This window comes from Castor canadensis, chromosome 14 (genome assembly GCF_047511655.1).
Source record: "Castor canadensis chromosome 14, mCasCan1.hap1v2, whole genome shotgun sequence".
Lineage (NCBI taxonomy): Eukaryota > Metazoa > Chordata > Mammalia > Rodentia > Castoridae > Castor > Castor canadensis.
Window position 1 is genome coordinate 104,066,086 of NC_133399.1, and position 16,045 is coordinate 104,082,130.

General features: G+C 43.7%; 1 protein-coding gene across 3 annotated transcripts in view; it reads left to right on the top strand.

Annotated features, from left to right (window-relative positions):
• The window catches only part of Dock5 (dedicator of cytokinesis 5), a 180,777-nt gene that overhangs the window by 137,303 nt on the left and 27,429 nt on the right, over positions 1–16,045 (top strand). Inside the window, exons 31-40 of one of the 3 annotated variants that reach the window (XM_074055185.1) lie at positions 317–417; positions 2,717–2,775; positions 3,120–3,274; positions 4,200–4,285; positions 6,599–6,758; positions 7,481–7,521; positions 8,417–8,507; positions 10,890–11,009; positions 14,421–14,510; positions 15,928–16,032. In XM_074055185.1, the coding sequence (XP_073911286.1) occupies positions 317–417; positions 2,717–2,775; positions 3,120–3,274; positions 4,200–4,285; positions 6,599–6,758; positions 7,481–7,521; positions 8,417–8,507; positions 10,890–11,009; positions 14,421–14,510; positions 15,928–16,032 (1,008 nt within the window). Of the gene's footprint in view, positions 1–316; positions 418–2,716; positions 2,776–3,119; positions 3,275–4,199; positions 4,286–6,598; positions 6,759–7,480; positions 7,522–8,416; positions 8,508–10,889; positions 11,010–14,420; positions 14,511–15,927; positions 16,033–16,045 lie in introns of those variants that run through there. The other 2 variants (XM_074055186.1, XR_012441570.1) reach the window with 2 other exon arrangements.

A 16,045-nucleotide genomic window follows, 5' to 3' on the forward strand; every position in this document is an offset into this window, starting at 1 on the left:
TTTGATGCATATTTCCAAACCACCTACTATAAATAGGTATACTTCTTAGCACTGGCTTTCCTTTATCCCAGGAGTAAAGAAAAATGTAAAATTTGGATTCTTTTTTTTAAAAAGAAAATTAAAACTCACTATTAAGTCTCAGAACTCTCAGAACTAAATAATTGAAATGGAAGGAAGAACAAGAAGTCTTGTGGGTTTTATTTTGTTTTCTTCACGGGTCCTGGTTAATGACATTCTAGCGTGTGACTCGGTTTCGTTATGACCCTTACTGATGTTATTTTCCACCTCTTTTGCCCACCCAATTAATTTTGAACAGCTCTGGAACAATTACTTCCACTTGGCAGTCGCATTTCTCACCCACGAGTCCCTTCAGCTTGAAACCTTCTCACAAGCCAAGCGCAACAAAATTGTAAAAAAGTAAGTGTCCTTTTAAGACTTGGTGACTGTTGGGACGGTGATTTGTCTGGTTTTTTTCAACAATGTTTTTGGTGTCCCAGAAATTAGTGTTCAGTGACTACTCATGTTGTTAGGGAGGTAGGTCTTAAAATATCATTAAGTGAACCTCAAAATCACCCAGGTCTTTTTCTTAATGTCCCACCACCTCCCTCTGAGTCACCCCAAGCTTTTCAGGGAAATCTGTACCTGGGGAGTTGCTGGCCACCACTCCTGTGCCAGGACCTGCTGCCCTCTGCTGGCAGCTCATGCAAATTGCAGGCACAGTGCCTCCTCAACACTGCACAAAGCTGATTCCTTCCAGCAGGTCACCCTTCCTCTCTCCCTCTTCAGCAGAGAAGAAGACACCAACATAACCTAAAAAATGCTCTCCAGATTCTTGGGCCGGAATTCAAAAATGGAATTATAAGACGTTTAGTTCATCTCAAGTGTGTTTCAGAGTTGAGAGCTTGGAAACTCGAATATAGTTAAAAAATAACTTGAGGAGTCCACTGTGGTGGCACACGCCTAAACTCCTAGTACTTTTGAGACTAAGGCAGGAGGACCATGAATTTAAGCGCAGCCTGAGCTACATAGTGAGACTCTGTCTCAAGCAGACAATAAATAAATAAAACCTTGAGTAATTTATTATTTGAGGACCAAAGTTTCAGCTCCTTTTCCTTTTTGCTGGGATATCTGGGGTTCTAGGAAAATATCCAGCATTCCTCAACCTCATGTATCTCCCTAAAAAACTGAGGTTGATAGCTAAGAAAGGAGGATTTAGTGAATGTGCATTAAAAGACAAAAATATAACCTGTTTGGGAGGCATGGGTATTGAGATACTGATTTTCAAGATGGATCCTTTGACTGAATGCTTTAGCGTATCTTAAGTGCAATTAACTCTTTAAAGGATGTGTTTGATTTTGGTTAAACAACCATAAACAGCTAGTTGATTTCAAGTCCCATAGGGAATAAAAGGCTAATTAGGATTGATGATTCTGTTTTTGGTCAAGGGAAATTATGGCTGTGAATATAATCCATGTATAAAGCTGTGCACGCAGCATGTGCCTGTAGTCCTGAAACTCAGGAGGCTGAGACAGGATCAAAGGTCGAGGCCAGCCTGGGCTGTGTAGTGAGTTCAAGAGGGGAGGGAATCAATAACCCATGGAAAAATGTGTGTATATGGGCAAAAATAAAACTTGGGAAATAAGCAATTACATAAAGTTGTAGAAGTATGTGTGGAGAAGTAGGTGTGGAGTGTGGGGTGGGGCAGGCTCAGATGTAAGAATTATTTGAGAGATTTCCACCCAAGAATCCCGGCCAAGGCCAGTACTTCTCTTCTCTCTTCCCTGCTGCCAACTCTGATTAGGAGCTTTTTAGACATCATTTTCCTACTCACACCAGATGAAGTTTAATGCCACAGATAAACTGTGTATCTGTTGATAAATACAAGTATCTGTGCTATATACATAAAAAGCTGGCTTTGTATTTTGCCCCCATGGACTAATTTTCATCCCTTTGTGCCCCCATTCAGAACCACTGGTCTAGAGCCTTCCAGTGTGAGAACATATTGGCCCATTTGTCCATTACCATCAAGTATAATTATATAATGCCACCATGTCTGTTAGCCATTGGTCAAATCCTGTTCATTGGCACTCATGTGTCACTTGGATTTTTCTTTGCTTCATGGCAACCACAGTGTTTCTCGCTCTTCTCCTTCAGTCACTCTGTCAATGTCATCTTCTCACATTTTTTCAGCATTTACATTTGGCTTCTCCTGCTGTTAAAGTCTTCTGTACTCTCCTGTGGCTTGTCTCTTGAGGCTTATTTGGGTACTGACCTCATCTCTTACATTGCCCCTGCCTTACATGTGGCTGTGTTTATTCCCCTCCTCATTGTGTTCTGGGCTGTTTTTCTGCAAGTTCTGCATCCTCCATCAACAAACAGATAAAAATTATTGGGTAGGAAATGACACCTGTTCTGAACTTGAATAGACTTTTTTCTTGTCACTATTCCCTAATCAATCCAGTCTAACAAGTAATCACATAATACTACATTGTAGTAGGTATTGCAAGTAATCTATAGGTGGTTCAAAGTATAGCAGAAGCTGTGCATAGGTTCTCTACCAATCCTATGCCTTTCCTGTAAGAGGTGTGAGCAGCTGCAGATTTTGGCATCTGAGGGGAATCCTGGAACTCACCCCTGCAGGTACCCAGGGACAACTGTGTTGCATGCAACTTATTTCACTGCAGATCTTTCTCTTGGTTTATGGTCTTCTTCCTAGATATGGGGACATGAGAAAGGAAATCGGCTTTAGAATCCGGGACATGTGGTATAACCTGGGTGAGTGTCTGACCTTGAATGGGTCCCGAGCACAACTCCTATGTGATAAGCATCCCTTAATGAATTCTTACTTTAATTCAGATAACTGTGAGATTTATTTGTGTGTAATCTGGATATGAAAGCTTATTTGTAGATTTCACACTCTGGCCTCAACTTGGACATTGAGAGTGAACTGTCTGTTATTGTGGCTTACACCTGTTACCAGAACACAGCATTTCATCACCCACTCCTGAATTGCAAGAGCACACCCGCATAATAAACTTTTCTGTATGCACCTTGTGGAGGAAGATTGTACCACTTTACTTAAATGAAGTAATTCTAAAACTATCCTCGCTTCATTTCAGGTCCCCACAAAATCAAATTCATCCCATCCATGGTGGGTCCCATTCTGGAGGTCACTCTGACCCCTGAAGTGGAGCTCCGGAAAGCCACAATTCCCATTTTCTTTGATATGATGCAGTGTGAGTTCAATTTCAGTGGAAATGGCAATTTCCATATGGTAAGGAGTGGTAGATTCTAGTTTCACTACACACATAGTTCACTTGCTGAGCTCCCTCTTTATGGAGAAGCAGTATCCCCAACAGCGCAAATCAAAGTTGAGCTGAAACTTCCCTTTTACATTTCATTTTGGGAAACAATTAAAGCTATGATCAGATCAGATATTCCAGCCCAGAGCCTGGAAGGGATCTTTTTGCTCCATGGCCTTCCTGAGGCAGGATTGTCCTGGATGATTGAGAGTTGGCTTCATGCATTTTAATCCTTCCTGCTGCTGTGCAGCTGAGAGAAGTGACCTGTGTGCTGCAGGACAGTGTCCTGGGCCCAGCTCTCCTCTCTGGCTGCTCCCCAGCTGTGAGCACTTCCCTTTGCCTGTGTCTTCTCTGTGCCTCAGTTTCCCTCTGAACAAAGTACAGTAACCTTGAAGGAAGCTCACCAAAAGCAATCCCAAGACTCAGACAGGAAATAAAAATATGATATAAAATTAGAATTATTAAGCTATTTTACATGTATAATTGTAGCAGAAAATAGCATTTCAGATTTTTTTTCTTTGCAAATGTAAGATAAAGGACAAGGTAATACCAGACTGCAGTGGAACACTTTTTTGGTTGGTTAGGGGTTTGTGTGTGTTGTTAAGTCAGGGTCTCACAGTGTAGCCCAGGCTGGCCTAGAACTCTCAAACCTCCTGCCTCCGCCTTCTGAATGCTGGGATTACAGGAGTGCACCTCACACCCGGCTGCTGTGGAGCATTTTAATAGGGCCTCAGTACCCATGAGTGACAGGAAGTGGAATCACCCCCACCTAGGTCCGACACAGTTCACGATTCAAATAAAGGGGTTGGGTCTGATCTAGAGAGCTTGGCTGGGTGTTTCTCGTGCCCTCTTCTAAGGATGTGACATTCTCCTGTGAAATTCTGGCTGTGCTTTCAGTTTGAGAATGAGTTGATCACAAAGCTGGACCAAGAGGTAGAAGGAGGCCGAGGCGATGAACAGTACAAGGTTCTTCTGGAAAAACTGTGAGTATCTCAGAAACCAAACCTCACGTGGGTGGCACCGTGGAGCAGTGCTCAGCCAGTGGTCTCAGGACCAGGGTAGTGCTCAGTGGGGTTGATGAAACTACAGAAACCTCTGTTGAGCCTGTTTGTCTGGTGTGAGTCAGATGCTTGCATTTTCCTAGCCAGCCTGGCCCTGGAGAACAGAGCAGATGGAGGAGAGGAGATGAAGAGCTGTGGCATTTTGCCCAGTGTTTGAATTTCTGAGCTTCAGCAAAAGTGTTAGCAACTCTAATTATGACTTAAGCAACCATTTAAAGGAAAAACATTTCAAGGTCTGCTTTGTATTTTAACATACCTCCTGCCCCATAAAAGACCTCTAAGAAGAAACAAGTTCTGTCCAGCCACCTTGTTTTTTCCACTGCCCCACCCCCATGCCATTTAACATACCCTTTCGTTCATCCCAGCCCAAGTCATCACCACCACTGCCTCCCTCCACCCTGCTTGCACACACTCACATGCCACCTGCTTGCCCTGTCTGTTTTCCTTTGCACAGGTGGCAGATTCATGAAAAGAGTACAGGTGTAGGTTCAAAACCCTTGGAAGTTGGCTCTAGAGGGAGATTTTGTTTCAAATCCTGCTTCTGCTGTGTACTGGGAGTTCTACTTTGAACCCAGTGATTTCAAGACCTCTTTGTCCATCTGTAAAAATAGTATCTGTTTTGTGTGCATGGCGGTATTGGGGTTTGAACTCAGAGCCTTGCACTTTCTAGGCAGGTGCTCTACTACTTGAGCCCATCCCTAGTCCTTTCTTGCTTTAGTTTTTTTTTTAGATAGGGTCTCAAGTTTGTGCCCGAAGCTAGCCTTGGATCATAGAACTGTAGCCTCCCACATAGCTGGGGTGACAGGCACGAACCACCATGCCTGCCTTATTGATTGAGATGGGATCTCGATAATATTTTGCCTAGGCTTGCTTGCCTCAAACTTCGATCCTCCTTATCTTCACCTCCGGTGTAGCTGGAATTGCAGGGATGAGCCACTGTACATGGCCTCTATGAGTTACTATTGTTGTTAGTACTAAATAAAACAATGTGTCAACATAGTGTCTAAGTTCATGTTTTAAAAATGTTGGCTGCTCTGTTACATTTACAAATCCTCCCATCACTCAGGGCTGTGACTGCTGTAGACTTGGCTTCTCATGGTCACTGAACTTTCATGACATTGACCAGCTGTGTCACCCTTTGAGTACTCATCTGGGTCATTTTGTTATTTACCTGTTCTGGGGTAGTTTTGTGACCAAACTGAACTTGAGGACAGGGACTCCCAACTCTTTTAAGACTCCCTAAAGACTCAGCACTAAATACTCAGAAGTGGAATGAAATTGATGAAGAGCTTGTATTTTAAGGAATAGAAGTCTTCCTTATTTTGTTTTTAATGAAAAACCTTTTAGATGATTTTTTTTTTAAATCAGTTTCCAGTCAGTCTCTGTTTGACCTTCAAACATCCCAGTTTATAACTTTTGCAATTTGGATCTTGTATGGAATAAAACAGGGAAGTTATGCACTGATAGAAACACACATAATTTAAAAAAAAACTTCTACAGCTGATTTTTCCATAAAGAGATTACTTTGTTCTTCCTGGATCACTAACTCAGAAAAGTATAACTGTCCAAATCTCCAATGCTCAAGAGTAATCCTAGAGTCTGGACTAGCTGTTAACACCCATTTCTTTCTCTCTTCCCCCTCCCTTTTCTCAAGTTTTCTTTTAATTGCTTAATCTAGGAATCCTCAGTACTTTCCTCTACATGGACACAAAGGGAGAGGGTTTAACAACCATCACCTCTTATTTACAACTGTGCATTTCTATCTGAAAATTATCCTTTTATCTAAAGAACCATACATCTAGATGGCTACCAGGTTCCTCCGGGTTGGACGTCAACCCAAGGCTTTCCAGATTGCCCAAGAATACCAGGCCTTGGGGGAGAAGAACGACGTAAGAAAGATGGTTTCATGGATCCTGGTTAGTGTCATTGGATAGCAGACGTGAAACTTGTAGGCAAAGGTTTTCCTTTCTGCAATACTGACTGAAAAAACAAAGTGACCATCAAACGTAGGACATTGTGGGATATAATTCTGAGTGATGATGAGAGCTGAGCTAAGTTGAGTAAACCATGCTATAGGCTAAGATAGGATGCTGTTCCTAGGAGGGTGAGATGGGACTGAGCTGACTTTCTGGGCCATTGAGTCTAGTGCCACCTGCTGCTGGGACCCTGGTCAATGCTATCAAATGGTGAGTGACAGGGAGAAACTTGGGCTTTTGTCTTTGCCTCCCTGTCCAGGCTCCTAGAACATTGCCGGAAGCATAAATACCTGTCCAGCTCTGGGGAAGTCTTTGCCCTCCTGGTCAGCAGCCTCTTAGAGAACCTGCTGGACTACAGAACCATTGTCATGCACGATGAGAGCAAGGAGAACCGCATGAGCTGCACCGTGAATGTGCTGGTATGAGTCCTTCCCCAGGACTGCCATGCCACCCTTGCTGCCCCCAGCTCAGCTCTAGGTTGTTCTCCCAGACGCTAGGGCACCCTGGGTCACCTTCATGGAGTCTGTGTCCTGCTGAGTTGAGTGGAAACAGCTGACTCAGCTTGGACTCAGATACCAGAGCCACAGATCTGGAGGATAAATTTGGAACCAGGGCTGGAAAATGCAACCTAAGCACTTGATTCATGTCTTCCCAAGACATCCTCAGCTGATTCCCGTCTTCCTTCCATGTGCGTGTTTTACTGTTGGGATTGGAGGACACAGACAGAAGCTCTGTGCCATGAAGACAGTCTATCCAGTCTTCATGGTGGTAGAACTCTGGGCTGGCCTTTCCCTGGGCACGTGTTAACTGGGACCACAGACCTCTGAGATTTCAGTGCCATGCATTCCTCTGAGAGCCTCCCATGCCCTGCCTCCCTGAGAAAACAGTGAGTCAGGTGACTTCGGGGTAAGGGGGCCATCCTTCCCCTCAGATGGATTCAGGCTCCTGGGAAGCACCATCCTTTGGAACGACTTTTCCACTTCTGTGTAACCCATCACTTCCCTTCCTTGTGGGGGACTTTGAATTTCCCTTTGGAAAAGTGACACTGTTGGAAACCAGGGATCATGCTTTAACCATTTTTGTGGCAAGCTTGTCAACGTCTTTTGATTTACACTGATATTTTGTGACCCTTTTTTGGCAGAATTTCTATAAAGAAAAGAAGCGAGAGGACATATATATAAGGTAAGCTGAGGAAATCCCCACTTTTGCTATTTGTGACATGATTTTGTGACTTACTCCTTCAACAAGCAAATACTGAGTCCCGATACCTCACTTGCTGCCTTGAGAGACTCCTAAAAGTGCACAGTGCACTCCATTTGCCTCTAGACAGTGGGCTTCTTAAACAAATACCCAAATAAGTACAATTCAAAGGGGTATCTGCGGAGGGCCGTGCCGGAGTTCAGAAAGGATAGGAGACTTCTGGCCAGGGTAATCAGGAGAGGCTCCCAGGGAACAGGTATGAAAGTTAACCCACCATGGACTCTTGGCCTGGAGTCCATGAATACCTGAACTTGAAACAAACTTGTGCATTGGCTGTATGCAGCCTCTCTGTGAGAGGCTTTCATTCACCAAGACCTTAAAAAAATTAAACACCACTGTTTTAAAGGAAGAATAGGCTGGGTATGGTGGTTCAAGCCCATAATCCTAGCCACTTGGGAGGCTGAGATTGGGAGGATCACAGATTGAGGACAACCCTGGCAAAAATTTCTCAAGATGCCATCTCAGCCGATGGCTGGGCATAGTGACACACACATGTCATCCCAGCTATGCAGGATGCATAAATAGGATCTCTGTCCAGACCTGCCCCAGCCTAAAGCTAGACCCTGATTCAAAAATAACCAAAGCAGAAACGGCTGGAGGTATGGCTCAAGTGGTAAAACACCTGCCTAGCAAGTTTGAGCCCTGAGTTCAAACTCCAGGAGTACAGGAAGGGAGGGAGGGAGGAGGAGGGTAGACGTTAGAACCAGTAGAGTAGCTAGAGTTGGGAAGTCATGGGCAGGAAGGAGGGACAATATAGTGCATCAGCAGAGCTAGATCACCCCGCGGTGACAGAGGGCCTCTTGTGTCTTCTTACCAGATACCTTTACAAGCTCCGAGATTTGCACCGAGACTGTGAGAACTACACGGAGGCTGCCTACACGCTGCTCCTACATGCCGAGCTTCTGCAGGTGAGCTGGTCAGCACAGCTGGTCCCTGTTCCATCCTTTGGGACTGAACTCCATACACTTCATGATCTTGACAAGAAATAACTTTATCAAGGGATATCCTTCTTCCAAGAATATTTTCAGATCTTCCGAATACTTTTTAGATCAGGATCGAGAAGATGTCAGGTATCGTTTATTTAAAATCCTTAGGAAGGAGAGGGTAACCTAGAGGCCTCTGGTAATTGACATTCTAACTAAAGAAGCAGAACACACAGTGACTGACATATAAAGAGATAAAAATTAAGCATATAAAGTGAGAAAAATTATTTCCAGCTCTGTCCCCTTCACTAACTTTGGATTCATGTATGAACAGTTATTTTGACATGTAGTCCTTGAATGACTACTCAAACTTGACCTGTTGCTAACAGAAGCCCTTATTTCCAGTTCTTCCATCCTTTCAAGCTCATCCCTACCTCCCCCTTCTTACTGTGTCACTAAATGGCATTACCACGTCCTTGGTTGCCCAGGCAACTGCCTTGCAGGCGTCTGTGATCCCACTTTTACCCACTGCCTCCCCATTTTCCATGAGCAAAGTCTGTACCACCTCTGTGTAGAAAGTGTCCTTCATCTGTCCAGCTTTCTTTATCCCCTGCTGCCGTCCTAGTCCAGGCCACCACCCCTACTGAACCTCTTGGCTTCCTTTGTTTTATTTTTTGAGATAGGGTTTCCCTATGAAGCCTAGGCTGACCAAGAACCCACAATCCTCTTGCCTCTGCCTCCTGAGTGCTTCGATTACAGTCATGTGCCACCACACCCAGCTCTCTTGGCCTCCATTTTTACCCCCAGAAGTTTATTTTCTTCTATAATTTAATTCATATATTTAAGATTTTTGTTTTGATTGTGGTGCTGGCTTCACACATGCTAGTCAGGCACTCTACCACTAAGCTACCCACCCCAGTCCTAATTTTATTTTATATTAAATTAATTCTCATCCTTGTCCTAAGGTACTGAGCATAGCCTCACCCCTTCCCAAGGAAACTCATAATTCATGTTCCGGATCGGAGCACTAAAGTGCTTGGGGCACATAGGTTCTGGGGCGACACTTGTTGACTGTGGAGCCCACCACAGGATGGGCCTAAAGAAACCCCAGTATCTGCAGCCATAGGTCATTTGGGCCGCTCAGACAGTTACTCTCCTTTGCTGGTGTAAGGTGCAAGGTGTGGGTACAGCTTTTCTTCCTAGATAGCCACTCAGTAGAGATGGCATGTATTAAACATGGTCCATATTTTCCTCACTGCCATGAGAGCCCAGCCTTATCACACCCTGGGTCCCTCAGTCCCCGTGTTGGAGGCTCTCACCTTGGATTTCATCTGGTTTTGCACAGGCCTCCCTCTCTTCTTGAACCAGCACTGTGCCATCAATGATTAATCTTTTATACTATGTGTTTTCATTTCATAGTTGTTTGTGTTTGCTTTGCTTTTTGTGGTACTGTGGTTTGAACTCAAGGTCTCACTCTTACTGACAGGTGCTTTCATCCCCAACCCCACTGGTTCTTTTATCAGCTTTTCTACCTTTTTCTTTATATTTTTAAGCATTTTTATTAGTGTTAATTGTTTCACTGGGACAGTTTCATACTTAGATCATATTCAACTCCCACCTTACCGTCTCTTTTCCTCTCTCCCTGTTTATTTTCCCATGATTCCAAGTTAAAAATTACTTCAGTGAGAATCTTCTTGTCTAGGATGTAGTTTTCTTACCCATAAGCATGGTGTGACTCCCCCTTTTGTTCAAGTGGGCTACATGCCCTTCAATGATGCTGTTATGTTCACGTTATCTGTGTAGAATTCTTCCATTATCCTTGACAATGACCTGGCTTATCTTATCTATTAGGGTTTGTTTTTGATTAGGTCTTTTTTCTGTTATCTTTTGTATGGTTATTATCTTTGTATCTGAAATCTATCTATTTTCAAATATGTTGGATTTTTTTTTAATCTAGCTACTTAGCTCTCCTGTGGTCTACAGTAGTATTTTAGTGGATCTGCTTGATTGTGAAGATTATAAGCATAACATTTGCACACAGCAACAATCTCCCTCCCCTCTTTTATAGTCCTGGTGTGTTTCTTTCATCTGACTGTGTTTGGTGCTTTTAGTACACAAGTTGGTTGAAGCCTCACTCATTTTTGCTTTCCTGGGAATGCTGCATGGATCAGTCCGTGTGGCAGGACACTTGCTTTGGAGCTGGTTTATGGGAATGTGTATGCATAATTTTCGTATGCAGTAAATAATTTAAAGCACGATATGGATAATATTTTCCTGACTCTTTTGGTCTGAATAGTTGTTGCATTAATCCCTTGTAATTAATTAATTTGTTATATTAATCCCTTGTGTTGTTTTTGTTTCTTTTAGTGGTCTGACAAGCCCTGTGCACCCCATTTGCTCCAGAGGGACACTTACTATGTTTATACCCAGCAAGAGCTTAAAGAAAAACTGTATCAAGAAATTATATCATATTTTGACAAAGGCAAAGTGAGTGTTGGGATTTTTGGTAATCGGTACCGTAATTTAATACATTTCTGATGCTAACCAGAACCAGCAATCCCCAGCAAAACCATGGCTACTTCTCACAGCTGCAAGCATGGAGGTGAGGTCCCCAGACTGTCCACACCTCTGATCAATGAGTAGAAATGTTAGGGGGTTCTCTTGACCCCCTTGGGGTTGATCATTTGCTGGAATGACTAAGAACTCAGGAAGCGTTACATTTAATGACTACGGTTATATTAGAAGGGCATAACTCAGGTCTGGAGGAGTTCCAAACATAAAGCTCCTTTGTCCTCTCTCTGAACTTGGAGCACATCACCTTCTCAGAACACTGACATGATTATCAGGCCTGGGCGTATGTGCCTATAATCCCAGCTGGTCAGCAGGCTAAGGCAGGAGGATTGCTTGAGCTCAGAAGTTTGAGGTCAGCCTGGGAACATAGTGAGAGTCATCCCCTTCCCCTCCCCTCAAAAATTGATGTTTTCTCCAACCAAGAAGCTCACCTGGGCCTCAGTGTGCAGAATCTTTCCTTGCATAGGCGTGAGTGACTGACTGCATGACTGAACTTAACCTCCAGCCCCTCTTGCCCCCCCAGAGATAGGACTGATAATGCCTTTTAAAGCTCCAACTCTTTTGGAGTTTTTTTGAGACAGGGTCTTATTATGTAGTGCAGACTGACACGGAACTCCCTTTGTAGCCCAGATTGGCCTCCAACTTGCAACCTTCCTGCCTCAGCCTCCTTAGTGCTAGGATGCAGGTGTGCACCACCACGCCTGGCTTCAAGCTCCCAGTCTTTAATCACATAGCTGGTCTTCCTGAGACTCTCTAGGGATCTCCCACAAGTCACTTCTTCATTAGCGTAAACTCAGCCTGTCTCTTGTGAGTGGTGAGTGGCCACTCCAGCACGGACTCTGGTGTGATCCGAGGGTCCCACTAGAGATAACAAAGACATTCCTACACCCGGATAAATTCCAAGGACTGACTGGGGCCCTACTCTTACTCCCTTGTGTTTCTTTGAATTCTGGTATTTCTTGTTGGTGAGAAAATGAACAAATGATTGTGGTATGAATGTCAATAAAGATGAGTCATCTCGAGGACACTTAGCCCAGTGAAGAATAGAGTGGGTAGGATATAGCCTCACTCTCTGTAGCCCCCTAATTTTAGCTTTTGAATATCGCTGGGGGAGCATCATTTTTATCCATTCTCAAGAGATTTTGGATGGACACGTGGCATGCTGCATACCCCTGTCACATCTGCCCAGTACCTGGTAACTTAAATGCATACAGGAGCAAGAAAGAAAATACCCAAATGCACTGGGCCAGAAAGTTGTGTAGTCTGTGGCTGGCTGAAGAAAGAATGTCCCAGGGAAAGAGTTTTAAATTAAACATGGAAAGAAAAAGGAGGGACCAAGAAGAAAGGAAGGAAAGTGCATTGTGCGACTCCAATGAAACACATGCCACATAGCACTTCTAGACTGCATCTTGCAGCCACCATATTCATCTTATCAGTAGAAGCTGTTAGTTTAATTACTAAATAAATAAGCCACATAACCATTAGGATGGACCTGTTTAATGCTAATTACTGTTGTGGATGATTTTCAGACTTTTTTTCCTAACTTACTTCTTCCTATAGCCCTAGTTAGGTGATGTTACCTCTATTTGGCAGCGCCTCACACTTGCCGGACAGGTGCTTTACCTCTTGAGACTCCATTAGCCCCATGTTATCTCTGTTTGATAGGCAAAGAACTTGGAGCCCAGACAGCAAATACATTTGTACATACATTTTGATCTGTGCATCCTTTACAGTCTTAAAAATTATTGAGGACTCCAAAACCGTTTTGTTCATATAGGTCATATCTGTTGATATTTTTACTCAGAAATAAAAGCAGAAAAATTACAAATATTTACACATGAGTTTTTTAATGAAAACCTATTACCTGTTAACATAAATCATATATATTTTTGAAAAATTACTGTATTCGCCAAAGAATTCATGATATGAATGGCGCTCATAAATACTTTTTGCAAATCTTGATAATATCTGTATTGTGGAAGACAGCAGGGTTCTCTTATCTGCTTCTGAATTCATTCTACCTTGATACCACACCTCATGTGACCACTAGAATAATGCCACTGTATATTCAGGAGAGTGAAAAGAGACAAATAATTTTAATATTGTTAAGACAACAGTTGTGACCTCATGGACCCCCTGAAAGGGTCACCAGGGCTCTCAGTGCTAGACAGGCCTTGTCTCTTCCGTGATATGGTGGCATTTGGAAAGAAGAGGGTCCCTAGTGGGCCTCCTTCACTGGACTCCGTGGCTGCTGCCTGGCCTCTGCATCCACTCCCAGCTGGCCTGGACTGGTTTCGATGTGGCCCACTGCACAGGTTTTGTAGTGAGCTAGGCTCTGGAAGTGCAGAGGGCCTTTTGGCAAATGATGACTGTAAAAGTTACAATTTTAAAATGTTTTACCACTTCTGTGGGCTGCTTATGTATTCCTTTGCCAGTCAGAAACATGGAACCAAGCACCTTGCTAACAAGAATGAGGAAGGAAATGACCAGATACCAGCATTCATCTGATAGACCTCACACGCAATACCAAAGAAAATACCAAAATGACTTAAGGCTGCATCTGGGGCCTCAGACGCCAAATGCTTAGAGTATTAACAAATTTCCTAAAACTCTCCCTAAACAGATGATTTGAATAGAAATAGGAAAGCAATGCTTCATGTGGAAAAATTTCGCCAAACTACAAGTGACAGTGGCATTAGGCTTCTCTCCAATCCCTTAAACAACCCACTTTGCAAACACACTCAACCCAGAGCAGCGTCCTTTCCCTCTAGCAAGACTCTCACACTTTCAGGTCCTAGGCTGTGGAAGGGTTTCCTCCCCACTTTCAGTTGTCACCTCTGCTTTCTATTCAGGTTCATTTCTTTTGGGCGCATATGTTGGTCTTCATGTTTTAGCAAACAAAATTGCAGAAGCTTCATGGAAAAGCAGCCAAGATTTACTGCTTGAACGCTCTTAATCAAAAAATAAGAAATGCTCTGAAATCTAAGATTTTGACTATCAACATGATAGTCAAGTTTCGGATTTTAGAGGATTTGGGGTTTGTATTAGGATGCTTAACCAGTAAAGTCTGTGGAAATATTTCAAAATCCAAAAAACTTCCCAAATCTGAAACACTTCTAGTTGCAGAGGGATATTCAACTTATAATATCCTTGTGATATCAGGAGAGCAGGGTTTCACTGACCAGGGGGTGAGGCGGGTCAGGAACACTTACAGATGCTCAACCCTCCGGATGCGTGCTCAGGCCTAGTGGCTCTCCAGGGATCTTAGCAGCTGGCTCAGTGACTGTGCTATCTGCCACATCTCACCCTGCTTTCCTTTTTCTGCAGATGTGGGAGAAGGCCATTAAACTGAGCAAGGAGTTGGCTGAGACCTACGAGAGCAAAGTGTTTGACTACGAGGGCCTGGGTAGTCTCCTGGTGAGTCTCCGCCAACAGGGTGTGGAAAATAGTCTTGTACCTTCAAGAAAGCCAGGGCCAAGGGCATTCTTTTCAATAGACAGTAAATTCTTGGTTGAAATAAAATGAAAGAAAGAAAGGTGTGGTCCAAAAGCTGTGGTCCATTGCTCTCTAAATAACCCTCTCTAGAAGGCCTCTTGCTTCCCAGGGTGTTGGTTTCCTGTGCACTCTGTGTTCTTGGCTCACTTGCCTTTTACTCTGTCACTTTCCAGTCTGCTTTCCGTTCCATATTTCAGTTGCTTTGGATACCCTCTGTTCAAACTTTACTTGTCCTGTCATCCCATCCGCAAGACCTTCTAAATGAAGGACCTTCTGGCTTTACTTCTCCACGAGTAGCACTGTGTACATCTTGGGGAGCTATAACTCCTGCTGGCTCCTGAACCTGTTTTGCCTTCGGCCTTCTCCCTAGCTGGAGTACTCACTTTGACAGTTCCCTGAGCCTGTGTATTACGCCTGGATGTTGTCACAGTTCAGTTGTTTAAAAAACAGTGAAGAAAAATGCAAATAGCCGTCTAGATGCCCAGTGGTAGACACTTTGGACGACTTTTATGAGAGAAGTCACAAAAGGTCAGGTCACCATTGTCATAGAATGATCCTTTATTTGAGAAGCTATTTGTCAAGAGGAATTTGTAAAAATTCACCTATGTATACTATACAGGTCAGAAATTTACTTCAGATTTCCATAAGCTGAACTGAACCAAGATGTTAGTAACAGGTCATCTATCTAAGAAAACATGATTCACAGACCTTCACCTGGACAGAGTGGTCACAGAGGCATGTCAGCCATTGCGGGGTAGGGCTACTGTCATCCCTCAAAGCCCCTCAGGCCTGGCTACCTGTTGATTTTCTTTATGACCAACTCTGAGGCTAAACTGAGAAGCTGCTCCCCTTGTGAAGAACTAAACAATTAACTGTAAAGAACTAACGGGAGGAACCAGAAATTGAAAAGGGTTATGTTACCACTGCCTTCTGGGCACTTGTAGCTGATCCAAGGACTTCCATCCATACACCTGCATGAGGTGGAAAGTTCCTGACCTTCTTTTCCCATGAGTCTCTGACTAAATACAGCTGCCTCCCGTGACTCTCAAAAAGTACTTCTTAACCTTGCAGGGTCTGAACCCTCTCGAGAAATTTCTGGAAGCAATACACTGTCTCCCAGCACAGAGGAACACCCATGTGCACATCTGCATGCAGGCTCCTCATCAGATCCCATAAAAGGATCACCCTTCTGCCCATGGGCTGGTTTCCAAAGACTTTGCACTTCTCTGTGTTACATGGGAAACAACAAAGCAAATAGGCTAATCCTTTTTTCTTTTATTTCCCCCCTCCAGTAGTGTCCTTGTAACCTCCCAGTGGAATGTCTTGTTTTGTTTTCCAGAAAAAAAGAGCCTCGTTTTATGAGAACATCATTAAAGCCATGAGGCCTCAGCCCGAGTACTTTGCAGTGGGGTACTATGGCCAGGGCTTTCCTTCTTTCCTGAGGGTAAGCAGCTGAG